The following is a 10,338-nucleotide window of genomic DNA, read 5'->3' as shown; positions in this document are numbered from 1 at the left end:
GAGCTATAAAGAAAACATGGTAAAATGCTAACATTTGAAATCTAGGTGAAGACTATATAAAGGTTCATTGTACTACTCTGCTACTTTTCTGTAGGTTTGAAATGTTTCAAAATAAAAAGATAGGAAAGTTTAAGAATCAGACAAAGTGAATTTATATTGTTTAGTAGTAGTAAAATGACAAAGGAAATAATTATCAAAATTCAGGTTAGAGATGGATGTGGTGGCGCACGCCTGTGATCACAGCAGCTTGGGAGGCTGAGGAACGAGGATCATGAGTTTGAAGCCAGCCTCAGCAATTTAGTGAGGTGCTAGGCAGTTCACTGAGACCCTGTTTCTAATTAAATACAAAATAGGGCTGGGGATGTGGCTCAGTGGTCAAGTGCTCCTGAGTTCAATCCCTGGCAACCCATTCTTGCTGACCCCGAAAAAATTCAGTGTTAGTGCCAACTCTGGGAAGAAGGATGAACTTGTGATGAGGGAGAGCTTCTTGGGGAGCTTCTGGTCCCAGCAGTTTCTTCATGCAGGTCTAAGTGTAAAACTCTCTTTTATAATTATTGAGTAAACTGTACATATAAATTCTATGCATTTTTTCTGGATATATAGTTCTCAAGAGGAAAAAGGTACAACAGTGTGAAGAGGTAAATAAAAATGCTTTCAAAGGAAAATTGCTATACATTATTATAAAAAAATAAAGTAAGGGAGCTTTTGTCAAGAGGACTGTTTACTGATTTTTAATATTATTTATAATAATATCATCTTATTTTTACATGAGATAGTTCTTACATAACCACCAATTCTGAGTCTCATTTATTTTGATAACAAATACATTTATGTATTTAGGTAATACATTCTTGAATTTCTTTTTTTTTTTTTTTTAAGAGAGAGGTGAGAGGGGGAGAGAGAGACAGAATTTTTAATATTTATTTTTTAGTTTTCAGCAGACACAACATCTTTGTTTGTATGTGGTGCTGAGGATTGAACCCAGGCCGTGTGCATGCCAGGCGAGTGCGCTACCGCTTGAGCCACATCCCCAGCCCCGGTAATACATTCTTTTAAATAATTCTCATGAACTACAACAGGATACCACAATATGTATTTTGGCAGATATTATTCTAATTTATGCAACCTAAAAATTTGTTATAAAAAACTCTGGATGAAAGCTTTATAATGTTTGATAATTATTCAAATATTTTACACAGTTTATATTGTTCTTACATGTATTTTATGTATTTTCTATAGTTTTTCTTTTTTCCTCATTAGGATTTCACAATATTTTTTGTAAGCCCCTCAAATGCAAAAGTTGGTCAAAATTTCACATTCTTTAACTTGAGTCATTAATCCACTGGATTATTATCTGTATCATCTAAATAAATATCAAAATCTAAATCAGCATCACTTTCTTCATGGCTTTTGCAGTTTCTTGTATGTTTGTAACTTTCATTATTTTCAGTCTTTTCGGGATCTTTATTAAACCTAAAGATAGAAGAAAAAAAATTCTAATTATTTCTCAACCATGCAGGTTGAAGAGACCTTTACCACTACATTTCTTTCCTTTTTTTAAAAAAATACTGTTTTAGTTGTAGAAAGACACAATACCTTTATTCATTTATTTATTTATCTTTATGTGGTGCTATGGATTGAATCCAGTGCCTCACATGTATGAGGCAAGCACTCTATCACACTGAGCTGCAGCCCCAGCCCACCACTACATATCTTTCTTTTTCTTTTTCTTTCTTTTCTTTTTTTTTTTTTTTTTTTTTTTTTTGTGATGCTGGGGATTACATTTCTTAAAGGAGCTTAATAAAATAAGTACAGAGAACAGGTTCTTGAAAACTAACTTAGGATTCAACTAATTATAATACTGTTGCAATAGAATAGGCTCTAAGAAATTAATAAAAGGTATCCATTGAAGGAAAGTTGCTACATAATGAGCAATTCTTTTTCAATAAATGTGAACCTCATAGCTAAACATCTGATGTTCTTAAAAACATAAAGAGTCACTTTTATTGTAATAATAGAAAAATTTAACAAAATAGTGACTCTTTTCCTATAGGTAGAAAAATGTCTACATTAGTGTGATAGGTTGTAACTTCAGACAATAGTTACTTAATGTCTCAATAAAAGAAAATTTAGCCTGGTGCAGTGACACACCCTGGTAATCCTGGTGGCTTAGGAGGCTAAGGCAGGAAGATCATGAGTTCAAAGACAGCCTCAGCAAAAAGTGAGGTGCTAAGCAACTCAGTGAGACCCTGTCTCTAAATAAAATACAAACTAGGGCTGGGGATGTGGCTCAGTGGTTGAGTGCCCCCCGAGTTCAATCCCAGTAACCCTCCTACTCCAAAAAACGAAAGTTCATACATATATCAATCACTAAGAATAAAATCTAAATGTAAAAGGAAATACTCACGGAATAACAATGTCTTCTTTCTTTCCACATTTTGCACAAACTTCAAGCTCAGAGGCACATGGTCTACACATTATGTGGTAAGAATCCTTTACTGTCTTTTGTAAACATTTAACACTAAAAGTGAAAGGAAAAAATCAAATATTAACTTTTACTAATTAAGATTCAGTTGATGAACTAAGGGTATAACTAAATGAATGGATGAGAATCTAAAAATCAAAACTCTTACATTTCAATCTCAGATATTTATTTTATATTATTTTAAAATTACATATACAGCTTTTCTAGATAACAGTTACAGCTGCAGAATAGTACTTGGTGTTTATCTACTTTCTTAAAGCTTTCTAAGTGTTATTAAAACATGTCAGCTGGGTGTGGTGGCGCATGCCTGTAATCCCAGTGGTTCAAGGCTGAGACAAGAGGATCACCAGTTCAAAGCGAGTCTTAGCAACTTAGTAAGGTGCTAAGCAACTTAGTGAGACCCTGTCTCTAAATAAAATACAAAATAGGGCTGGGGAAGTGGTTGAGTGCCCCTGAGTTCAATCCCTGGTCCAAAAAAAAAAAAAAAAAAAAAAAAAAAAATATATATATATATATATATATATATATATATATATATACAAAATCAATTGCATTTCTATACACTACCAACAAAATAATTCACTACAAAACATCACTGAAAGAAACTAAAGACCTAACGATCTGGAAAGATTCCCATATTTATAGAATAGAACACTTAATATAGGCAAGAAGGCAATACTCCCTGTATTAACATAGAGACTCAATGGCATTATAAAAATTCTGCCTGGCTTTTTTTTTTTTTTTTTTTCTTTCACTAATTGGCAGGATAAGGTGTTTCCGTAGTGTAGTGGTTATCACATTCGCCTCACAAATTGGCAGGATGATCCTACAGTTCATACAGGGAAACCTTATTTTACTGTGCTTTGTTTTAGTGTGCTTCACAGATACTGTTACTTACAAATTGAAGGTTTGTGGCAACCCTGGGTCAAGCACATAGTGTCTCTGTGTCACATTTTGGTAATTTCTATAAAATTTCAAACTTTTTCATTATACTTATATTTGGTGTGGTGATCTGGTTTTGGAGATCTTTGATGAAATGATGGCAATTGTGTGGGGATGCCAACCATAGTACCAATATAAAACAACAAACTGAAATGATAAATATTGTGTAAGTTCTGACTGTTCCACTAATGAGTTATTCCCTGTCTCACTTCTCTTCTTCAGGTCCCTTAACTCCATGAGACACAAGAGTATTGAAATTAGGCCAATTAATAACCCAAAAATGGCCTCGAACTGTTCAAGTAAAAAGAAAAGTCACAGCTCTTTCACTTTAAATCAAAAGCTAGAAATCATTAAGCCTTTTTTAGTGAGGAAGACATGGAAAGCTGACCTGATTGAAAGCTAGGCCTCTTGTACCAGTTAGCCAAGTTACGAACATAAAGAACAAGTTCTTGAAGGAAATTAAGACTAATACTCCAGTGAACACAGGAAAAAGAAAGTGACTCAGCCTTATGGCTGTTACAGAAAATGTTTGAGTGGTCTGGATAGAAGATAAACCAGCCACAAAACTCCCCCATCCCAAAACTAATTCACAGCAAGGCCCTAACCTGCTTCAATTCTATGATAGTTCAAAGAGGTGAGGAAACTGCAAAAGAAGTTTGAAGGTGGCAGAAAATGGTCCCTGAGGTTTAAGGTAAGAAGCCACCTCCTTAACATAAAAGTTCAAGGGGCAGCAGCAAGTGCTGATGCAGAAACCATAGCAAATTATGCAGAAGATCCAGCAAAAATAATTGACTACAAAAGCTACAACAAACACCAGATTGTTTTCTCCTTCTCCTTCTCCTCCTTCTTTTTTAGCATTATGAATTGAACCCAGGGACACTTAACCCACTGAGCCACAGCCGCAGCCCTTTTTGTTTTTTATTTTGAGACAAGATCTCACTAAGTTGCTCACTAAATTGCTGAGGCCGGTTTTAAACTGTAATCCTCCTGTCTTAGCCTAGTGTCGCTGGGGTTATATGCGCCACCACAGTGCCAGGCCAGATTGTCAACATAGACAAAACATTCTCATATTGGAAGATGCCTTCTATGACTTTCATAGCAAAAGAGGAGGAGCCAGTACCTGGCTTCAGAGCTTCAGAGAACAGGTTGAGTCTCTTTTTACAGACTAATGCAACCAGTGACTTTAAGTTGAGGTCAATACTCACTTATCATTCCAAAAATCCTAGGTCCCTAAAGAATTATACTAAATCTACTCTGCCTGTGCTCTATAAATGGCATTAGAAAGCCTGGTGACAGCACAACTGTTTACAACAGGATTACTGAATATTTCAGGCCTGCTATTGAGACCTATTGCTCAGAAAAAATAAAAATAAAAAAGATTTCTTTCAAAATATTACTGCTCATCAACATTGCACCTGTTCACTAGAGAATGTTGACAAAAGTGTAAAAGATACTTTTGTTGTTTCATGCCCACTAACACAGCATTCATTCTGTAGCCCATATAAGAAGGTGACATTTCAACTTTCAACCGCTATTATTAAAGAAATACATTTCATAAGGCTACAGCTGCCACAGATGGTGATTCCCCTGATGGAACTAGGTAAAAGTAAATTGAAATCCTTCTGGAAAGGAGTTACCATTTTAGATGCCATTAAGAACATGGTTTATTGGAGTTCAAAATATTGCATTAATAGCCTATGGAAGAAGTTGACTGCAACCCTTATGGACCCTTTCAGGAGTTGAAGTGGAAGAAGCAACTGCAGATGTGGCAGAAAAAGCAAGAGAACTAGAATTAGAACTGGAGCCTCATGATGTGACAGAACTGTTGCAATCTCATGATAAAACTTAATGGATGAGAAGTTGCTTCTAACAGATGAACAAATAAACTGGTTTACTGAGATGGAATCTATTCCTGATGAAGATGCCATGAATATTGTGAAAATGATAACCAAGGATTAGGAACATTGTGAAAATGATAACCAAAGATTAAGAGTGTCACATGAACTTAGGTGATAAAGCCATTCCAGGGTAGGAGAGGACTGACTCCAATTTTGAAAGTTGCTTATATCTGGGTAAAATGCTATCAAACAGCACTTCATGCTTCAGAGAAATCTTTTGTGAAAGCAGGGGTCAGTCAATGCAGCAAACTTCCTTGTCTTAAGAAACTAGCACAGCTACCCTAACCTTCTGCTCCTATCATCACGACTGGTTAGAAGACATCAATATTAAAGGAAGACCTTCCACAAGCAAAAAGATCATGAGTTGCTGAAGGCTCATGTGAATTATACTAAATCTACTCATGTGATCATTAGGTTTTTTTTTAATGCAAAGAAGTATTTTATTTTTATTGGTTCTTTTTAGTTATGCATGACAGCAGAGTCCATTTTGATAAAATTATACATGCATGAAATATATGTTATTCTAATTAGGGTCCCAGTCTTGTGAATGTACATCAAGGTGGGATTCACTGTACGGTATTCATATGTGTACACAGGAAAGTTATGTCAGATTCTTCCCATTGTTTTTCCTATTCCTATCCCTGCTCCCTTCCCTCATTCCCCTTTGTCTATTCAAAAGAACTTCTACTCCGCCCGCCTACCACTGCCCCCACCATTATGGGTTAGCTTCTACACATCAGAGAAAACATCTGCCCTTTGATCTTTTGGGATTGGCTTATTTCACTTAGTCTGATAGTCTCCAGATCAATCCATTTACTGGCAATTGTCATAAAGTCAATAGTTCTTTAGGGATGAGTAATATTCTATTGTGTATATATCACCACAATTTCTTTATCCATTCATCTGTTGATGGGCATCTAGGTTGGCTCCATAGGTTAGTATTGTGATTTGTGCAACTATAAACATTGATGTGGCTGTGTCACTGTAGTATGCTGGTTTTAACTCCTTTGGATATATACTGAGGAGTGGGATAACTGGGTGAAATGGTGATTCCATTAAGAAGTACTTTTTAATTAAAGTATGTACAATGTTTTTCTAGATGTAATGGTATTGTACACTTAACAGACTACTATACAGTATAAGCATAACTTTCACCTGGAAAACCAAAAAATTTGTGTGACTCATTTTATGGTAATATTTGCTTTGCTGTAGTAGACCATAACTGAGCCCACAATATCTCCAAGGCACTCAAAGAAATACTAGGCACTCAAGAGAGCCAAAACAATGTTGAAAACGAAATATAAAATGGGAGGATTCATATTCCAGATTTCAAAACACACTACAAACCTACAGTAAACTGGACTATTTAATACTGGCAAAGGATAGATGTATACATCAACAAAATAGAATTCAGTCTTGAAATAAACCTTCACATTTTGATCAAATGTTTTTTGACTAGGGTGCCAAGATAAAACAATAGGGAAAGAATAGTCTTTTCAACAAATTGTGCAGGGCCAAGTAAATCTCCAGGTGCAAAAGAATGAAGTTTACCTCCACACTCTGCTACTTCACACAAATTAACTCAAAATGGCTCAAAGGCCTAAATAGAAGAGCTACACATATAAACTCTTAAGAATAAAAGAAAAATCTAGAAAAAAAATCAAGGAGAAATCTTTGCAAACTTGAGTTAGGTAAAGTATTCTTTCATATGACATTAAGAGAATAAGTGACCAAACAAAAAAGTAGGTAAATATGACAACTGAAATTAAATACTTGTGCATTAAAAGAAAATTATCAGCTAGGCATGGTGGTCTACCCATAAATCCCCACTTACAAAATCAGGAATTTGAGGCCAGCCTCAGCAACTTAGTAAGACCCCTGAAATCAAAAATAAAATTCAAAAGGCTGGTGAAAGATTTACTGACAGAGCGCCACTGAGTTTAATCCCTAGTACCACAAAAACAAACAAACAAAACCTCTGAAAAAATATTAGCAAATCAAACCCAGTAACATATATATCTTGGCCAAGTGGGGTGCATTCTGGGAAAACAAAGATAATTCAATATTCAAGAACCATTAAATGTAGCTCATCAAATTATGTTTTAAGGAAGAAAAGCCACATGATGACCTCAAGAGATACAGAAAAAGCTTCCTGTAACCAGGAAGTGGTATAGGTATGCAGTGGTACATACCTATAATTCCAGAGATTCAGAAGGCTGAGGCAGGAGGATCACAAGTTTAAGACCAGCCTCAAGAACTTAGCAAGACCCTGTCCCAAAATTAAAAAAAAAAAAAAAAAGCTTTATCCAACAAAATTTCACAACTATTGGTTATATATTTTTCAGTAAACTATAATTGAATGAAATGTCCTAAAGCTGACAAAAATTTTTACAAAGAACCCACACAGGGCTGGGGGTGTGACTCAGGCTGTAGCACACTTGCCTGGCATGTGTGTGGCCCGGGTTGGATCCTCAGCACCACATACAAAGATGTTGTGTCCGCCAAAAACTAAAAAATAAATATTAAAATTCTCAAAAAAAAAAAAAAAAAAAAGAACCCACACAAATATCATACTTCATAATAAAAGACTAAATGCCTTCCCACATGACCAGGAATAGGGGAGGAATATCTGATTTCACCACTTCTTTCCAGCATAATATTGGAAGTCCTAGGTAGTACAATAAAATCAGAAATAGCTAACTAAATGTCAGATTGATTAGGGAAGAAGATATCAAATTGTCTTTCTTTAGGGGAAAAAAAATCATCATTGTCTATGTAGAAAATCCAAAGAAATCTCCAAAAATGTTCTAGAAATTTAAAATGAGTTTAATAAAATCATAATATATAGGATCACTAAACAAAAGAAAACTATATTCATATGTTTCATGTAGAAAGTAAAAAGTTGATTTTAAAAGTTATATGAAAAAGCAAAGAAACTATCAAAGGCAAAATAATTAAAAAACAAGGTTGGAGGCCTCTCAATACATAATTTCAAGACTTACCAGAAAACTGCAGTACTCAAGGTGCATTCGTGAAGGGACAGATGCATAGACCAATGAAACAGAATAGTATCCAGAAACAAACCCATACTGTATATATAATTGACTGACTTTCAACACAGTACAAAGACCATTGAATAAAGAAAGAATGGTCTTTTTAACAGAAGATGCATAAACAATCAGACATCCCTAAAATTAAAAGGAAATAAATTATAAACTCACAACAGAATCATACAACTTGGAGGAGAAAACATAGGTGAAACTATTTGTGATTCTTAGCTAGGCAGAGTTTTTAGCTATGATAATAAAACCATGATCCATAATCATGATTTAGTAGATAAAACTTTCTCCTCTTCAAGGACACTTGGTGTTTCCCACTTGCGTCCATGAATTTGAGACCAGCCTGGGCAATACAGCCAGACCCCATCTCAGAAAATAAACAAAGACAAAAGACACTAAAAGAGAATGAAAAAACAAACAAATAAAATAAGCCAGATATTGGCAGAAAATATGTGCAAAACACAGATTTGATTCATATCCATAATATACAAAGAGTTTTTGAAACTCAGTAATAAGAAAACAAGATAAAACATGATTTCAAGGTCTTTGAACAGAAAGTTCAAAGAAAGATGTGAAATGAACACATGAAAAGATGCTTATCTTCACTGTTCATCAAGGAAATGTAAATTAAAATTGCAATGAGAGATATCTATTCATTTGTGGTTAAATAAAGGGGAAACTGAAACAAAAAGCAAAAACTTAACAATCCTTAGTGCTGACCAGGATGCAGAACTGGAACTCCTACTCCCTGCTGGTGAGAATGTAAAAGGTACACAGCCTCTTTGGAAAACAGTTTGGAATACTCATACCCTTCACATACAACCCAGCAATCTCACTACTAAATATTTACTCAAGAAAAATAAAACTATATTCACACAAAATGCAGTATATGAATGTTTATGGCAGCATGATATACAATTGCTAACGCTTGAATATCCCTCCACAGATGAGTAAATGAACAGTCTGTGTTACACCCTTACAATAGAACACTGCTTGGCAATAAAATGGATCTCTATACTAATTCACACAATGTGGATGAATCTCAAATCATTATGTTAAACTAAAGAAGCTATACTCAAAACTCTACATACTATATGATTCTACATAGAGGACATTCAGGAAAGGTAAAAGTGTAGGGAAGAAAAACAGCAGTACTTGCCAGGGCTGGCAGAGAGCAGGAGTCTCTATAAAGTGGTATGTATACAACCAGAGATTTGAAAAATTGTGTTCTATATATGTAATAAGAATTGTATTCTGCTGTCATTCATATATATATATATATATATATATAAAATAAATAAAGTGGTATGAAAAATGTCTTGGGTAATAGAAATGTTTTATACACATATATTTTTATTAGAACATTACGGTTATACAGAGTAGGGTTCATTTTGACAAAATCAAGCATGCGATTTACTCTATTTTAGTTCCTGTTATTCCTCCCTACTTTTCTCCCCTCCTCTCTCCCCCATCCTCCTTTCTCTACCAATCTTCCTTTTATTTATTTATTTACTTATTTTTGATTGATGCTTTTTACATATACAGAAAGGCAGAATTCCCTTTGGTTATTTACATATATACACAGCATAATACAGCATGATTTTGTTAAATTAATCACACAGGAAATGTTTTATATTTTGACTGTGATGTTGTTCTTACAACTATATACATTTGTGTGTGTTAGAATTTAAACTGTGTGCTACAAAGGGTGAATTTTGCTGTACATAAATTATACTTCAAGAGCCTCAAATGGGAAAAATTTTAAACAAAAACCAAACCCTCTTTGATATATGATTTAAATAAAAATAATTATTAAAAATGTCTGGGTTGAATTATTTTGGTATACTTGTGTTTTAGTGTACCAAAAAGCTTTACTTAGTTACTCTGCAATAAAAAATAGATCAACAATTTCTAAACCATTAGAATGAACATAGAATCAAGTTCTAATAATTCA

At 34.3% G+C, this 10,338-nt stretch overlaps 1 protein-coding gene across 5 annotated transcripts in view; it reads right to left on the bottom strand.

Moving 5' to 3' along the window:
- Positions 1-856: 856 nt before the first annotated feature.
- C2H9orf85 (chromosome 2 C9orf85 homolog) overlaps positions 857-10,338 on the bottom strand; it is a 64,139-nt gene continuing 54,657 nt past the window's right edge. For 4 of the 5 annotated variants that reach the window (XM_076843490.2, XM_076843489.2, XM_076843487.2 and 1 more), the window contains exons 3-4: positions 2,408-2,521; positions 857-1,473 (exon numbers count right to left, since the gene is read on the bottom strand). In XM_076843490.2, the coding sequence (XP_076699605.2) occupies positions 1,335-1,473; positions 2,408-2,521 (253 nt within the window). In that variant the 3' untranslated portion in view covers positions 857-1,334. Of the gene's footprint in view, positions 1,474-2,407; positions 2,522-7,517; positions 7,595-10,338 lie in introns of those variants that run through there. The other variant, XR_013090262.2, reaches the window with a different exon arrangement.

Source organism: Callospermophilus lateralis, chromosome 2 (assembly GCF_048772815.1).
Source record: "Callospermophilus lateralis isolate mCalLat2 chromosome 2, mCalLat2.hap1, whole genome shotgun sequence".
Classification (NCBI taxonomy): Eukaryota; Metazoa; Chordata; class Mammalia; order Rodentia; family Sciuridae; genus Callospermophilus; species Callospermophilus lateralis.
The sequence above is the reverse complement of the archived record's forward strand: the minus strand, read 5'-3'. Positions and strand labels throughout refer to the sequence as shown.